Consider the following 18,213-nt stretch of genomic DNA (forward strand, 5'->3'; position numbering starts at 1 on the left):
TCCAGAGCCAAGCTGTAGAACGAGAGAGAGAGGAAGAAAACAATGGGAGTTTGTCCCACCCTCTTGAGACCATTGCTACTCTGATTGGAGAGTGTGGTATGCTGAATAATGCCCCCACAAAATCTCCAAGTCCTATCTCTCAAACCTGCATGTGGCATGTGTCTGTGGAATTGTGGTAATAAATGTGCATGTTCTAAAATGCTAGGTTTATTACTTATTACTCTATTTGAAAATATTTTAATTTATTTAATTAGGGCAATCTTCCTCGACTACTGGAAATAGGTTTATATAATTATGTATTCTTGATTGTTTAAATCTCAGTTGGAGATTTTCAACAGTGATTACTCTCTGAAAATTTATTGTGTGACATTGTTCTAATGATGATATTGAAGATACTTATAACCTGTCCTCTTTTGTTTTATGAGTATTTTAGTTGCCCTTGTGATTTAATAAAATAAAATTCAGGTGTTGACACACTGTTCATCAATCTTCATGTAAGTTGTTGAAGTTAAGTTTTGATTTTCCCATTTCTCATAGAGTTATATAGTATTTACTTAATAATTGAATGGTACAGTGTTTAAGTTAATGTAAGCCACCAAAGGTTGTAGGTAAGGGCATGAACTGGCATGAGTTTAGGAATAGCTTGCCCTGAGCATACCTGGCTCTTAGTTTGGAATGGCAGGTCCAGCTAACAACCGTACTTTACTATAGTTTGCTCATTCCTTGTTTAGGTGAAATAGTTTTTGACCGCGAAAGTAGTTCTCAGAAGACCCTTGCTTACTGCAACTTTTACATTTAAGAAATAGGAATGATATACCAGTAGATAAATCTTTTTCCATCTCAAAGGACTTCTAAAAGTTTCAGAAAAGTAAGTTTTCCTTCAAAACCAAGACACTTATCAATGAGATGAGGAAGATGTAAAGTAAGAAAGCAAATCAAACAACATGTAAAGGAAGATGTATGCATCTGTTTTTGATTAAAGTTCCACAGAATGTTGGTTCCAAGAAAGATCAAATTTCTCTTGTTCACTGTGTCTCCCTTACCCTGTTTGATGCCTGGCATATAGGTGCACAATAATTATTTATTATGTGGGATATAATTTTTATTACTTATTTGGCTTTATGAATAGTTTGCGTTTCCTCTTTTTAATTGGAAAAGTATTATTTCTTGTTTTTAAATAGGTTCAAGTTCTAAATGTGTGAATCTTTGTGGAATTTTTTTTCCTTCGTCATTGTGTCCTTAGGAGAAAAATTAGCTATTAAAGCTAGTAATAGGGAAAAAATATTATTTAGAATACATTTACTATAAAATTTTTCCTAAAAATCCTTTCTGTGGTACATTTACTCAAATATTCTGAAGATCTGTTCATCCTAAATTTTAATTGGAATTTTTATTAAGATAAATACAAATTCACATGCAGTTAATAAGAAAGAATACAGAGAGGTCCTTTTTGTGCTTTGCCAGTTTCCCCTGAAGGTCAATTCAGTGGCATTAATTACATTCACAATGTTATGTAATCTTCACTTTCTTTTTCTAAAATGTTTTCATCACCCCAAACAGAAACTCTGTACCCATTAAGTGATAATAATGCTGCCTTTCTCCCTCCCTAGTCTACTTTCTGTCTCTATGAAATTTACTTATTCTAAATATTTCATCTAAGTGGAGTCATACAATATTTGTCTTTTTATGTCTGGCTTATTTCGCTTTGCATAATGTTTTCAAGATTCATCCATGTTGTAGCAAGTTTTAGAACATCAGTCCTTTTTTTTTTTAATTATTTTTTATTTTATTTATTTATTTATTTTTTTTTTTGAGGAAGGTTAACCCTAAGCTGACTACTGCTAATCCTCCTCTTTTTGCTGAGGAAGACTGGCCCTGAGCTAACTAACATCCATGCCCATCTTCCTCTATTCTATATGTGGGATGCCTACCACAGCATGGCTTTTGCCAAGCAGTGCCACGTCCACACCCGGGATCCGGACCCGTGAACCCCGGGCCGCTGAGAAGTGGAACATGTGCACTTAACAGCTGCGCCACTGGGCCAGCCCCAGAACATCATTCCTTTTTGTGGCTGAATAATATCCCGTAGTAACTAATAACTTTCAAAAGCGGTCAGTTTTTCATTCAAACATCCTTGTCTGTTTAACATTTCTCTTACATTGTTAGAGGTTTTGTATCTTGCTAAGTGTTGGATATTGTAAATTGCTGTAGGAAATCAACTTGAAAATGTAGAATGTCATGAATTCAGTGAAGCTTTTGTTTTTTGTTTCCACCCTATTTAAATTTGGGGGCATTGAAACAGTTCTGTATATTCACCTGACTAGTCTCAAACTTAATTTCCAGCTTTATAGATGGGGGTGGAGCTAGAAGCTACTGGGCATTTTGGCGGAGTATCATGATCCCAAGATTTCTGCTGTCTTTACTAGAGCCCCCATTGGAAAACTGCTAACTCTCAGAGATGGAATTCAGCTATTTGAATTGGGAAACTGGAACCTTTGGCGTGTGAACAAGTCCTTCCCCCCTGCAGTTGCATAGTTAATATGCATACTGGTTAATCCCATGCTGTTACCTAGATGGAATTAGATTAGTGAACAGTAGGGGAATATTTAATTCTTTAATCACTACCATGCAGCATAAAATTGTATTAACTTAAGCAAAAAGATCATAGCTTTGTTGGCTATAATTTCCAAGTTTGATCTTGTTCTTCTATCCTTATATATACAGTCATGTGCCACATAACGATATTTTGGTCAATGATGGACTGCATATACCAGGTGGACCCATCAGATTAGTACCATATAGCCTAGATGTGTAATAGGCTATACTATCTTAGGGATTTTTTGTTTTTGTTTTTTTTTGCTGAGGAAAATTAGCCCTGAGCTAACATCTGTTGCCCATCTTCCTCTTTTTTTGCTTCAGGAAGATTGGCCTGAGCTAACCTCTGTGCCAGTCCTCCTCCACTCTATATGTGGTCGCTACCACAGCATGCTGACGAGCAGTGTGGGTCCACGCCTGGGATCCAAACCTGTGAACCTGGGCCGCCAAAGCAGAGCTCACCAAACCCAACCACTATGCCATGGGGTTGGCCCCTGTACCATCTAGGTTTTTATGAGTATACTCTATGATGCTCGCATAATGACAAAATTGCCTAATGACATATTTCTCAGAAGTATTCCTGTCATTAAGTGATACGTGACTGTACTAAGTTTTTAAGAATCTCTAATTTAAATGCATTACATTTAGTCTTGTTGCCTTTATCCTAGCGTTCCAGCCTAAGATGAATTTGAATCTGTATTCTGTTACCTATTTTATTAGCCATTCCTTTCAGCTTTATCATTTACAAAATTAATATACATGCCTTCTATGTCACAATCCAAATCACTGATAAAAAATGTTTAATAGTTATGATCAAAAATGCAGTCTAGTTGGCACTTCTTTAGAGCCTTTTTTCCAAGGAAGATGTAGAATTTTTAATCAACACTCTTTGTGTTTCTGATTCTTTAACCAGATTTGCATGGCCCTAACTATAATATTCAGCCCTCAATTTGCCATATTATCTAAAATGTAGTATTATGAGACCTTATCAAATACTTGCCTAAATAAAGTCAGCATACATTTACCTGAATTCTTATTACTTAATTTGATTACTGCACCATTTTTAATTTCTACTAAATGATCTTTGTCATAACATGGAATTTAACTAATTTTTTTGTAACTTCTAGGCTAGCTTTGGGTTAGGCATATGAAGAAGTTGGTCTACTTCTTATATGTGATCTGTTAGAGAGAAAGGTGCGTTTAAAAAAAATAATTCAATTTTATAAAGGTTTGAATTGAGCCCTTTTCAAAGTAGGAGTAGACAAATGTAAGGATTGATATATTCAATAGTTAAAAGATAGTTTTATTCATTTAAAAATAGTTATTTACTATATTATTGTAAAATAGTGGGTTTATCAGGTTGACCTTTTCCCAGTTCTGTAGACTGTTAATTCTTCCAAAACTAATGGTCTGTCTCACCATTGGAGGAGAATCTGAAAGATAAGATTATTCTAAGTCTTTAACTTAACTTTGCCAAGATCTATTTATAAGATTCAAAGTCATTTGAAGTAAAATCAAGTGATATCTGTATAAATTTGATGTAAAATGACCTACTTACGGAGTAAACAGATGACCTGTGTATTATGACTATCTTTAAATATATATTTTCCTAATGTCATTTATAGATAGATAGATATAAATAATAATAATGATTGCTGAATGTATAGCAGTAAACAATCGGGTAAAATCCCTGCCCCTCATGGAGCTTACACTTTTGTTGGGAATTGGGAGAGACAGATAGTAAACAAAACATACAAAACGAAAAAATTGCCCTTCATTTAAAACTCCTAAATGACTATACTTTGCATATTTTATCCTCTTCAACTTTCCTTTAAGTGACGTTAATAGAATGGTATATGTATCAGTTCTTTTGGTCTTAAGGAAATCTTAAGTTTCCTAAAATAATAGGAGGTTATAAGGAATATAGGAATCTTAGGCTACTACTGTTTCTGATTTTAACATTGGAATGGGCTCACATTCAGAAGAATTAAATAGAGTTCAGGAACTTCAAAATTGTTTTAGGATCCTATGGATTTTAGTCATTAATATGTCACGTAAATCTACTCTTTGTTTCTTATAATTGGTAGCATTTTAAGGGAAACTTCAAAGATGCAATGGGAGTAAGGATAATTATAAGGAAATTGAAACATATCAAATAATGATATTTTAAAAAATACCCTCTTTGGACACTGTCAGAGGTTTCCAAGACCACCCCCAGATTCGTGATTCACTAGGACTCCTATATAGGACTCAGCATATAGTCGTAGTCACTGCTGTGATTTATTATAAAAAAGGATACAAAGCAAAATCAGTAAAGACGTATGGGGCAAAGTTTGGAGGAAACCAGGTGCAAGCTTCCAAGAGTCTTCTTCCAGTGGAGTCACACAGGATGCACTTATTTCCTCTAGCAATAGGTTGTGACGATCGGTGTGAAATGTTGTCTATCAGAGAAGTTCATTAAGAGAGACTCAGTGCCCAGGGTTTTTGTTGGGGCTGATCACGTAGGTACTCATTACCTTTCACATACCAAAATTCCAGACTTCCAAAAGGAAAGCAGGTGTTGAGCATAAACCGCATTGTTTGTACAAACAGTTTAGGCAGTTAGCCACATTTAACGTTTAGGGAATAGTGGAAACCTTCCTGAAATTCAAGTTCACACATGTCAGTCAAGGGTCAAACTTGCAAGCTGACCTAAGAATAGTAGTCTCTGGTCTTCCGTATTTTTTTTTTCTTTCTGCACGGATGCCTTTGAAAGATGCTGGGAACGCTACTCATCATTTAAAAAAAATGGCTAATGAAGGAAAAGAATCAAACATTTATTCTGGTGGTTCTATACTAAGTATACCCCACGATGACCAAATAGTCGATTAGGGGAGTTTTCTCTTTTTAGAAGTATTCCAGCCAATAAACAAAAGAATGGTAGAATTATAATTACCAGTGTTTTTAGCCTTTAATGAATTTATGAATCTAGGCAGTGATCATCAGTGGCTACTAATATGACAAAATGAGAGATAAGCAGTCATTATTTGTCTCCTGATGGAGGCACAATAGCACCAACTGGGAGATGGTTCTTGCCAAAAAATATAATTTAAATTTGATCAGTTCTCTGGATCTAACTACCCCTTCACAGGAAAATAGAGGACAGAAGATACAATCAATAAAATGCAGACTTTGGGAAACTCCACAGCACAAACATCTTAGTTTCTTCAGCAAATAAATTGTGAGGAAAGGGGCCGGCCCAGTGGCGCAGCGGTTAAGTTCGCACGTTCCGCTTCTCGGCGGCCTGGGGTTCGCTGGTTAAGATCCCAGGTGCGGACATGGCACCACTTGGCAAAAACCATGCTGTGGTAGGCATCCCACGTATAAAGTAGAGGAAGATGGGCATGGATGTTAGCTCAGGGCCAGTCTTCCTCAGCAAAAAGAGGAGGATTGGCAGTAGTTAGCTCAGGGCTAATCTTCCTCAAAAAAAAAATTGTGAGGAAAAAGAGAGAGGGTAGGAAGAAGAGAGAGAGAAAGAAAGGCTATAGACTGGGAGACTTAAGAGATTAGCAACCAACTATAATATATTTTAGATCCTGATTTGAATAAACAAATTGAAAAGAATTATGAGACAATTGGGGTAATTTGAATACTGACTAGATATTTGATACTAAGGAATTTTTGTTTTTATTTCAATTCATTTGGGCTGCTATAATAGAATACCATGTTCTGGGGTGCTTATAAACAACAGAAATTTATTTCTCACAGTTCTAGAGGCTTGGAAGTCCAAGATTAGGGTTCACTGTCTGGTGAGGGCCCACTTCCTGTTTCATAGGTGACCGACTTTTCACTGTGTCCTCACATAGCAGAAGGGGCAAGGGAGCTCTTTCAGGCCTCTAATTTAAGGATACAAATCCCATTCATGAGAGCTCTGCCCTCATGACCTAATTTCCTCCCAAAGGTCCCACCTCACATTGGGTTTCAACATATGAATTTTGGAGAGACAGGTTTTTTTAGTGTGATAATGGTATTATGATTATATTTTAAGGATATCTTGTAGAGATGCATAATAAAATATTTACATATCAAATTAATAAAAACTGTATAGCAGGTTTTTTTAAAGCACAGAATAAGAGTGTTGTTTAGACATTTCCAGAAAAATCAATTCTTCATTAACAAATTTAGATCTGCTAAATTTGATGTGAGAAAATTGGATTTGGTAGAAATAACATCTTCAAAAGATAGCACAGAAAAATTTTTGATATGGAAAAAAAACTGATGAATCAAATCTTCATTAAAAATATAAATGGAAAAGTATTGGTCCTCATGAAAATTATGTGAAATAAAATGAAAGTTTGAGAACAGTAATTTGGTTCTATTGACTATTAATCAAGCAGTTTAAAAGGTGCAATAGAGTTTACTGAGGAAAAATATTTTCCAAGGCAAAAGTCATGAGCTCGTTGAGCTGAATTAATTCTCACAATTTACTAAATGGAGTCAAACTCTGACTTCTCCCTTTTGCCCTGATAATAGCATTTCCTACACAGGGGCTGCTCTTCAGCCTGGGTCCTAGAATGAGAAGACTTGTGACGCATTGCTTCTACCTATGTGTAATGGAATGGAACTGAGGCTCAGGAAGTTAAATGATTTGCCCAAGATCACATAGCTGGTAAATTAATGAAGCCTGTCTTCAAATCCAGGTCATACTGGTTCCAAAAGCCGTGATATGAAACAGTATCCATTACTTACTACTTCCCCAAGGAATAGTGGAATGCCCTTGTACCTTATATCCAAAAGACAGTGGAAGGAGAAGGACCAGGGCTATAGAACAGCAATTGAAGGACAGCACAACCTTTCCTTAACTCTGGAGACCTACACACATCTGCCCTTTTTTAACCTTTTGACTATATGACAAGAGGTGTGTTCTTGATATATTATACTGTTAAGTCTTTCTCTTTGAAAACGCAGACTAATTTCCCTCTCTTCTGAACTAATCATATTATTTACCGGGGTGATATCATTATCTGAAAGGAGGCTAGTGAGATCATTACCACAAGCATCAATGTTATACATTAGTACAACAGTACGCCAAATCTCAGTCTGGATATTCATGGCTACCAAATGTTTAAGAAAATATCTGTTTTTATTCTCCTTTGTTCTTTAATAGCTACAGGAAATTATTGGAGGGATTTTTAAATAAAGATCTTATAACAAGTTATAATAATAATAATTAACTTTTTAAATTTGCTTTTTAAAAAGTAGCATCAAAATATCCTTGCTGTCCTGTGCACACTCCCTATCGTCAATCCTAAAAACAAAGCTGAATAGTAATGAGCATGATACTTAATATTTTGTAAATGTTAAAGCATTGTCAGTTGTAAGGTGACCGTTGCTTTAAAAATCTTTTTTGAGGATGAAAAAAAAGATACTACACTTTAGATGTGTTAGGTGCATGATGATTACTGGAACCTTAATAAAAGGTGGAAAATACGTCTTAGAATTCAGGAAATACGGTGATTTTTCCTGGGCCTCCTTTCCTCATCTGTCAAGTGAACTTTTGAATTCGCTGTTTTAGAAGGTTGTTGGTGTTCTTACATTTTGGGAATGAGGTACCAGTATATTCTATCATTCCAACCAAATGTAGTCACAACAAAATCTTCTACATTTTACAAATGCTTGCAAAACTAAAACTCATATCTTAACCTCAATTTCTTGGTTAATTTTATCCTCACTTCTTTACTCACCTTGTGTTAAAGTCAATGAAGTGGTCAAAAGTGAAGAGACTGCGTAATCAAGTTAAAGTGAGGGGAAAAGAGACGCCACAGACATAGTGTTTATAAATTGTGGTTGTTGGAAATTTCTTAATTTAATCTTCAATAGATTTCACCAAAATGGTGAAACATTTACTGGCGATGTCCCTCATTTCATATAACACTAGAGAATGTATATAATTGTTCTGTAGAACTATGAAGTGGTTGAGAGTTCAGTTTCAGGAACCTGTCTTGCCTAGGTGTGAATCTTGACTCTGCCACTTCATTGATGTATGACTTTGGACAAGTTACTTAATCTCCTTGGGCTCTAGTTTTCCTCAGACATAAAATGGAGACACCAGTAATCCCTTCCTCATGGAATCATCTTGAGGTTTAATACTGGTAAAGCACTTATGACAACAGTTAAATGCCACGTGATAAGCATTTAAATGTTAGCTATTGTTTTTACTATTATAAAAACAAAAATTTATCAATGGCTTTAATGTTGAGTTAAACACTGTAGTGCTATGATTAAGTAATTTCTTGTTGACTGGCAATATAAAGATGGAGATGGGTGGTGTAGTATAATACCATTGTATGTGTAGTATATAACAGTATACTTCCAATTTCTCTCTCCCATCTTCTGTGCTGTTGTCTTGCGTTGTGGTTTTACTTGTACTATGAACACGTTAAATTTTTACTATTATTTCTGTAGACAGTCAGTTATCTCTTAGAACAATTAAAAATAAGAAAAGAACATTTTATATTTACCTTCATTTATTCCATTTTTTACTTTATTTCTTTTATAGGTACGTGTATCTGTATCATATTTCCTTCAGCCTGAAGTATTTTCTTTTGCTCTTTTATGTAGTGCAGGTTTGCTGGTATTGACTTCTCTATTTTATTTTCCTGAAAAAGTCTGTTTTTCCTTTCTTTTTGAAAGATATTTTTGCTAGGTATAGGATTCTCAGTTTTTTTTCTTTTAGTGCTTTTTTTTTTTGAGGAAGATTAGCCCTGAGCTAACTGCTGCCAATCCTCCTCTTTTTGCTGAGGAAGACTAGCCCTGAGCTAACATCCATACCCATCTTCCTCTACTTTATACATGGGATGCCTACCACAGGATGGCTTTTGCCAAGTGGTGCCATGTCCGCACCCGGGATCCAAACTGGTGAACCCTGGGCCGCTGAGAAGCGGAACGTGCGCACTTAATCGCCGTGCCACCGGGCTTGCCCCTCCTTTAATGCTTTAGACATGTGACTTCACTGTCTTCTGGCGTATGTGGTTTTTGATGAGAAATATTTCTAAAGTTATCTATCTGTGGTTACCTTAAACATTTTCTTTTTATCTTTGGTTTTGAGTAGTTTGAATATGATTTGGGTGGTTAGTTTTTGAGGGCTAGAGGTGTGATTTATCCTGCCTTTTCTCTGAACAACTTCTGTCTATGGTTTTGTGTGTTTATTAGTTTTGGAAAATTCTCAACCTTTATCTCTTCAGAGATTTCTTCTCCCTGTTCTCTTTTACTTTTAAAATTTCAAACTACATGTATGTTAAATATTTGATATTGTCCCACAGCTCTTGGATTTTCTCTTTTGTTCCCTCCTGCTCCCACATTTTTTTCCCCTCTGTGTTTCATTTTGGATAATCTCCTAGTCAATTCTGTTAAGTTTACTATTGAGCTATTCTAAAGCTTTATTGAACTCTGTTCCCATGTTTTTCCTTTGTCAGTATGTTGGGTTTTTGTTCTTTGCTTCCTTGTGTGACTTATAATTTGTGGTTGAAAGATGGATATTTTGTATAGGACAGAAGAGAGTAAGCTAAATAGTATTTATGCCTGGCTAGATCTTTAGCATGAGTAGTTGGGTCAGTCTAGTCTGTAGTTGAGCTGTATTTTGTGTTGCTATGGTTACCCACAGTGCACTATAGACTTCAAATTCCAGTCTAGGGTTACCTTTTTTTTAGGGTGAGGGGTCATTTGCTGGAGGATTTTTCTAATGTCTGCTCTACTTTTAAGTTTTGATTTTATTTTCTCATTGTTACTATACCTCAGAGAGGGTCTCTCACCATACTCTTCCTTCTCCCCCAGCAGTAGACTGCTGTTATTTATTCCTGAGTGTTTGCTAACACAATGGTGGAGGTGGGTGAGGGGTCTTATTGTAATATGATTGCCATTGTATTTCTGAGCGTTCAGTTAGAGAATGTCAATCTTTCAAATCAAGATGTGTATAAGTTTTACAGAAGCTGAAGGAAGTTCTGTAATTGTACAAAATTTTTATTACATCATTGGGGCTATTGAAGAGGAGGACCTTTATCTTCTTGGACCTTGATAAGGACTCCAAAGAGAAAGAATAAATATTCAGTGTGTGAGCCAGCGATATATATACTTTAGAATAGATACTGTATAGTGCGACGAACACTGTCAGCTGAGTGCGGCAATAAGGTGTACAAGAGGAAGAAGAGGGAGAAACTTATCATTTCACTAAAGTTTACCAGGGCCTTGTTTGGAGACGGAGACAGGATCTGTTAAAGGTGACATCAGCCTCAAATTCCTCAACAACTGAAACGTCTAAAGTTGGCTTTATCATTTTTTTCCTAGGTGATTTACTGTTCTTTTGGTGGAACATCCAAAGGATTGCACTTTAATAACTTAATAGTTGGACTTGTCCTTCTTACAAGAGGCAGAGATGAAGAGAAAGCAAAATGTAAGTACTTTTTTTTTTTTAAAGATTGGCACCTGAGCTAACAACTGTTGCCAATCTTCTTTTCTTTTCTTTTTTGTTATTCTTCTCCCCAACACCCCCCAGTACATAGGTGTATACTCTAGTTGTGAGTGCCTCTGGTTGTGCTATGTGGGATGCTGTCTCCGCATGGCTTGATGAGCAGTGCTATGTCCATGCCCAGGATCCGAACCGGCGAAACCCTGGGCTGCCAAAGCGGAGTATGCGAACTTAACCACTCAACCATGGGGCCAGCCCCAGTACTTTTATTATTTCAAAATGCTAATACTACATCTGTGTACAAAATAATTAACCTCAAAATTCTGATGACAGGCCATGGATTTGAATTAATTTTTTTTTCTTTTAAGATTTTATATTTCCTTTTTCTCCCCAAAACCTCCTGGTACATAGTTGTATATTTTTTAGTTGTGGGTCCTTCTAGTTGGGGCATGTGGGATGCCACCTCAGCATGGCTTGATGAGCTGTGCCATGTCTGCGCCCAGGATCTGAACTGGTGAAACGCTGGGCTGCTGCAGCGGAGCACACAAACTTAACCACTTGGCCACGGGGCCAGACCCTGAATTGATATTTTTTTAAAGAAGATATACAAATGGCCAATAAGCACTTGAAAAAATGCTCAACATAATTAGTTATTAGGGAAATGTAAATTAAAATTACAATGAGGTATCATTTCACCTCCACTAGGACGGCTAAAATGAAAAAGACAGAAAACAGTGTTGGTGAGGATGTGGGATGTAGAAGAGTTGTAGTCCTCAATCATTGCTGCTCAGTGTGTAAAAAAGTACAGCCACTTTGGAAAGCTGTTTGGCAGTTCTTCATACTATTAAACGTCAAGTTATCATATGACCTGACAGTTCCATTTCTAGATATGTACCCAAGATAATTGAAAACATATATTCATTAAAAAAAATATAACATGTTCATAGCAACACTGTTCATAATAGTCACAAAATAGAAACAACCCTAATATCCACCAACTGATGCATTCAACATAGACAAAATATGATATATCCATACAACAGAATATTACTCAATAATAAAAAGGAATAAAGTACTGATACATGCTACAACATGGATGAACCTGAGAACATTATGCTAAATGATAACTGCCAGTCAAAATACGCCACATATTGTATAATTCCATTTACAGTTGGCCCTCTGTATCCCCAGCTTCTGCATTCTCAGGTTCACCTAACCGCAGATCGACAAAGGCCTACTATGGTTGTGTCCGTACCAAACATATACAGACTTCTTTTTCTTGTCATTATTCCCTAAACAAAACAGTATAACAACTACTTACATAGCATTTACATTGTACTAGGTATTAGAAGTAATCTAGAGATGATTTAAAGTATGTGGGAGGATGTGTGTAGGTTTTGTGTAAATAGTACACTTTTTTATATAAGGGATTGAACATCTGCGGGTTTGGGTCTTCTTGAGGGGTCCTGGGACCAATCCCCTGTAGATACCAAGGAATGACTATATGTGAAATGTCCAGATTAGGCAAATTCATAGAGACAGAAAGTAGATTAGTAGTTGCCAGAGGCTAGGGGGAGAGGGAAATGGAAAGTAACTGCTAATGAATATGGGGTTTCTTTTGGGGTTGAAAATGTTCTGGAATTAGACAGTGGTGATGATTGTACAACCTTGTAAATATACTAAAAAAACACTGAATTATACACTTTAAAGGGTGAATTATATAGGACGTGCATTCCATCTCAATAAAGCTGTTATTTAAAAAAATTCTGATGACATAGGCTTAACAATCTATTCTTACCCTACTTCACAAATAGAACCAAAAGTTCTCTTCCTTGATAATATTTTATACAAATTCTTGGTAAAAGATTTAATTTTTTTTAATGGTTTTACTTTTAACTTCAAAAGTTAATTTTATTAGTTGAATTATCTAAGCCCAGAAGTGGATGGCACCTCATCCATGACCTTTAAATTCTACTAAGCAGGGAAATGTTATAATGAGAGGGCACCATTTACCGTCTAAATGTGAAAGGGAAGATAACTTTAGTTGATCATTGTTCATCTGTGTTTCTTAGGATATGCATTTATTTACTTAATTTTTATTCATTCAATTGTTTATAATATCTTTTGTCCCCTCATTCTTTTCTTTGAGCTCCCCAAAGACAAATTTGCTCTTACCAAAAGTAATAGTAAACAATGTAAATTTTATTTAAAATTTCTCAGGGGAAGTAAAAGAAGGTATTTATATTACACTGAGTATAACATTTTGTTCCAAAAATTCCTAGATTTTTAGCCTTGGCCACTGGATACTGAGTCTTTCTCTCTTCCTTCTTCCTTTTCTAACCTGCCCTCTTGGCTACTTCTAAACTTCTCAGAATGTTCCTTCTTACTCCTGAATTTAGACTGTTCTTCTTAATCTGTTTTATTTTTTACAATTTTATTGTGGTAATTGACATACAATAAAATGCACATATATAAAGTGTACATTTTGATATGTTTTGAAACATGTACATACCCAGATTATCACAATCAAGATAATGCACGTCCATAAACCCAATTTTATGTATTGGTATTTAACTGTGATCCTGGTTTTTTCAAATTAGCATCTCTCTACCAACAAACACATACTCTGGCTCCAGGCAGCCAGTAATCAACAATAACAGTTTTGGGGGTCATAAACATAAACATACATTTAAAAATTTTCATCATTTTTGTTATACAATTGTATTGATTTTCTAGGGCTGCCATAGCAAAGTACCACAAACTGGGTGGTTTAAAACAATGGAAATTTATTATCTCATAGTTCTAGAGGCCAGAAGTCCAAAATTAAGATGTTAGAGGGCCTTGGCTCCCTATGAAACCTGTAGGGAAGAAATCTTCCTTCTTCCTAACTTCTTGTGATGGCTGTCAATCCTTGGTGTTCTGTGACTTCAATCTCTGCCTATGTTATTACATGGCTTTCTTCCAACTGCGTCTGCCTGCTTTTCTTATAATCATTCATATTGGATTAGGGCCCACCCTAATGACTTCATCTTAACTTGATTACATCTGTAAAGACCCTATTCCAAATAAGGTCACATTCACAGGTACTGGGGTTAGGACTTCAGAATCTTTTGGGAGCTTACAAATCAACTCTGAACAGATGGTCAGAGCCCTCCATCAAATATTCCTCCTAAGGGAATCGGCGATGAGATGTAGAAGGGCAGGTAGTGGAACCTGGTGGGCCTTCAGAGAGATGGAATGTCTCTTCCATCCTCTATCTTCTATCTTTTCAAATGAGGTCACATTCATAAGTACCCAGAGGTTAGGATTTCAACATATCTTTTTGGGGGATGCAGTTCAACCCATAATAGCAGTATTTCAAACATACATATAATATATACCTCCACTCAGCTTTACTATTTCTTAATATTGTATCATATTTGTCCCAGATCTTGTTTTTTAAGAAATAAAATATTACAGCCAGGGTGAGGCTCTCTCTCTGTATCCTCCATGGTCTCATCCATCCCTGTTCTTCCTTTCACAGAGGTAACTACTCTTATGAATTTGGTGAGCTTTCGTTCCTCATGCAGGTCTCTTATATTTGTGACATTTTTATATATCCTTAAGCATATATTCACCTGTTTTGTAGATTTTAAACTTTTAAATAAATGGTATACTATATAGATTATTTTGGAATTTGCTTTTTCCCTCAATAATTTTGATATTTATCCATCTTGAAACAGTTCCTTTATTCTATTATGATAGTATTTCATGGTGTGTGGGTGTGTGTGTGTGTGTGTGTGTGTATCTCAGTTTACCTATTTTCTTCTTGATAGACATTTGTCTTTTTTCCCTAAATTTTGCTGTTACAAACAGTACTCCAGCTAACATTGTTGTACCTCATGCACATGTATTAAAGTTGCTCAAGGGTGGAAGTGGAGTTGCCTAGAAGTTGAGTTTTTAGCATACATGTTCACCCTCATTAGGTTTTGTCAGGTTACTCTCCAAAGTGATTGCAGTAATTTACACTCTCATTAGCAGTGTATAAGAGTCCCTGTTTCTTCCAATTTATTGCTAACCCTTTGTATTGTCACACCTAAACATTTTTGCAAATTTAGTGTGTTTGAAAAGATGACACATTGCTCTTTTAATTTGCATTGCTATTTTTTTTTTTTTAGTAATAAGTTATATATTTATAAAATGCTCTTTCTTTCTCCTAGACATTTTTAGTCTTTTTGCAAGTGAATCCGGGAGCTATGTTATACGGGAAGAAATGGAAAGAATGCTTCATTTGGTGGATGGTAAAGTCCCAGATACACTCAGGAAATGTTTCTCAGAGGTATGTTTAAAGATTTACATTTCATCCCTACCTGTTGACAGAGTATTAACTCTTAGTTGTATAATGAGTTTAGCTATGATGAATTAATGTTTATGTTCAGCATATTCTTGACATTTTTGTATTTAACGATCGATGTTTCAACTATTTATGTGCTATGCTCAAAGGTCCATGACACTTATTACTGCTATACGTGTAAATCTGAAAACTCCCAATTCTACTGTAAAGGCAACTGTCTATACTTATGATATAATGATACACACTCATACACACACACCAACATACACACAGAAGTAATCCTGCAGGAACCTGAGATTGCTCATGTTGTAGTGTCATTGCTTTTCATCATGAACATGTAAGTATATCACTTATTGGCCTTGAACCATTCTGTGACCTCTATGACCCATCAAGGCCTATTTTATCCTTTATTTTAATTAGGTGATTCGTATAGTGGCATGTTTGGGTTTAAAAAATTTGTCATTTTTTCTGTTTTCATCAATAATATGTTTTCATTGTCCAAAACTTAAACAATAGAAAATGTGTATCTTTTACAGAGAAAATTCTTTTTTTTCCTTTTCAGGGGTCTGCTAATTTGGGAAAAGTTCCTAGAGATGGTAGAGTAAAACCCTTTTAGAAGTTTCTGACCCTTTCCTGCAGTACTCAATGCTGCATGATTTCTTATGGGTGACTTTTTGGCCCAGTTTCATTTTATAGATATGACAGTCCTTCTCTGCTCTTGGATTTATTCAGGTAGTTTTTATTCTTCAGGTATTTTTATTCTTCAGTTTAGTCACCTTCCTAACTAGATAGGCATATATTATCAATATGCTAGCCTTATGCGTATATCTTGTTCTAATGTCTCTTTGGACTCTCTGGCTTAGCTTTTCACCACTCTGGTTTTGAGTTTCCTCTATGTCGATAGCACTTGGAGATCTCTCTCTCTTGCTTTTGAGCTTGACTGTGCAATTTTTGGTAGAGGTTATGATATTAGATTTTACTTAGCATTTCTATGTGTTTCGTGCAAAAGGACTGGCCTCCTGCGTGTTTGGTTCTGACATATTGACTGGAAGTTGCTGTGATAGTATTTCAGTACTTCAAGACAAACTAGGCAATGGTTTTTTTCCTCCAAGAATACAAGTTTGCCGGTCAGAAAAAAGAGTAACCTTTGCAGGCCTGATTAATTAGATTTTTCACAGAGATGTCAAATGCATTAATACTCTGCTCATTTTCAGGGAGAATGTATATTTTTTCATTTTGATAAGGTTTATGCAGACATTCCCATTTTATATATGGGAATTAAATGTGGTAACCATCCAGTTCTCTAAAATTTAGGCACAATAGCAGGTACATGTGTTAGATGATAATTAGTGCTACATGGGAAAATAGAGTAAGAGGGATAGGTAGTAATAGGGAGGGAAAAGCTGAGTGTCAGTATTTTGTCTAGGACAGTTAGGAAAGCCTTGTCAGATAAAGTGACCTTTGAACAAAGAATTTAAAGGAAGTGAAAGGTAAAACCAGGCAGATATCTGGGGGGAACACTTTCCATGAAGAGAATACAGCAAAGGCCCCGAGGCGAGTACGTTTGACACGTCCAAGGAACATCAGAGAGGCCAGTTTAGCTGGAATAGAGTGAACAAGAGAATAGTAGAAAGTGAAGTTACAGAGGTTGAGGAGGTTATATATGTCCCTGTAGGACAGTGTGAGTTCTTTAACTTTCACCGTGAGTGAGATGGAAACCATTAGAGGGTTTTGAGCAGAGGAATATATGTTTTTTTTTTTTTTTAACATGATCCTTTTGGCTCTTATGTGGGAGGTAGTCTGAACAGAGTCCAACTGAGATATCTGAATAATCCAGGTAAGAGGAGATGATCATTTAAATCATGGTGTAGCAGTGAGGTGATGAGAAGTTTTTAGATTCTGCATTTATTTTGAAGGTGGAGTTGACAGGCTGTTTTCTTATATTGATTATGGGCTGTCACAGAAAAAGAAGAGAATGACTAAGGTGTTTAGCCTGATTTAGTAAATGAACGGAGTTGCTGTTAACAGATGGCTAAGACTTCTGGAGAGGGAGGTTTGGGGTTTTGATACCAAGAGAGGTTTAGGACGTAATTAAATTTGAGAATCATATTAGACATTTAAGTGGAGTTGTCACTTACGCTTTTTGACATAAGTTGGAGTTCAGAAGGATTTGTTGGCTTATAGATGAGGATGAGGTCATCTAGGAGTAAATTTAGGTAGAAAACAGATTGGAAGACTGAGTCCTGTACTCTAGTGTTTAGAGATTGGCAAGATGAAGAGGAATCAAAACAGGAGCCTAAGGAATAGCCTGTGAGGAGAGCCAGAAGAGACTGGTGTCCTGGAAGACAAGTGATGAAAATGTTTCAAGAGGAAGGGGTGTTTAACAATGTCAAATAAACTGAAATGTCAAGTGACACTCACAGAAGCGTGCTTATAAGAGGAAATTGTGATGGGGAGTGTGGAATGCTTAAAATTACGTTTATGGGAAGGGGAACGGTTATTCTAATAAAAGATTATAAGGCTATGGTGGTAAATGGCTGAGGTAGTGTATGAAGGACAAGATTTTTGGAAGGGGAAAGATCAAAGAAATGAGAGGCCAAGATTTTGGAATACTCATGTTTATGGCTATGTAAATAATTAGATACTTAATGGTTGGTAAAAAACTAATACTGTAAATCAGCTAATTTTATTTAACTATTTGATATATTTACCTGCTGTAAATTTTGAGTACTGTGTCTGGTGATTGTGTCCAGACCTTTTGTTTTCAAGTTACCATGTTTCAATATCAATTTACTTACTTTTTTATTTTTTTTTTGAGGAAAATTACCCCTGAGCTAACTTC

At 35.8% G+C, this 18,213-nt stretch overlaps 1 protein-coding gene across 1 annotated transcript in view; it reads left to right on the plus strand.

Annotated features, from left to right (window-relative positions):
* Positions 1-18,213, plus strand: part of USP32 (ubiquitin specific peptidase 32) — a 201,966-nt gene that overhangs the window by 85,146 nt on the left and 98,607 nt on the right. Inside the window, exons 3-4 of the mRNA XM_001503781.7 lie at positions 10,918-11,023; positions 15,238-15,356. Coding sequence (XP_001503831.2) covers positions 10,918-11,023; positions 15,238-15,356 — 225 coding nt within the window. The remainder of the gene's footprint in view (positions 1-10,917; positions 11,024-15,237; positions 15,357-18,213) is intronic.

The sequence above is a fragment of the Equus caballus genome, chromosome 11 (assembly GCF_041296265.1).
Source record: "Equus caballus isolate H_3958 breed thoroughbred chromosome 11, TB-T2T, whole genome shotgun sequence".
Classification (NCBI taxonomy): Eukaryota; Metazoa; Chordata; class Mammalia; order Perissodactyla; family Equidae; genus Equus; species Equus caballus.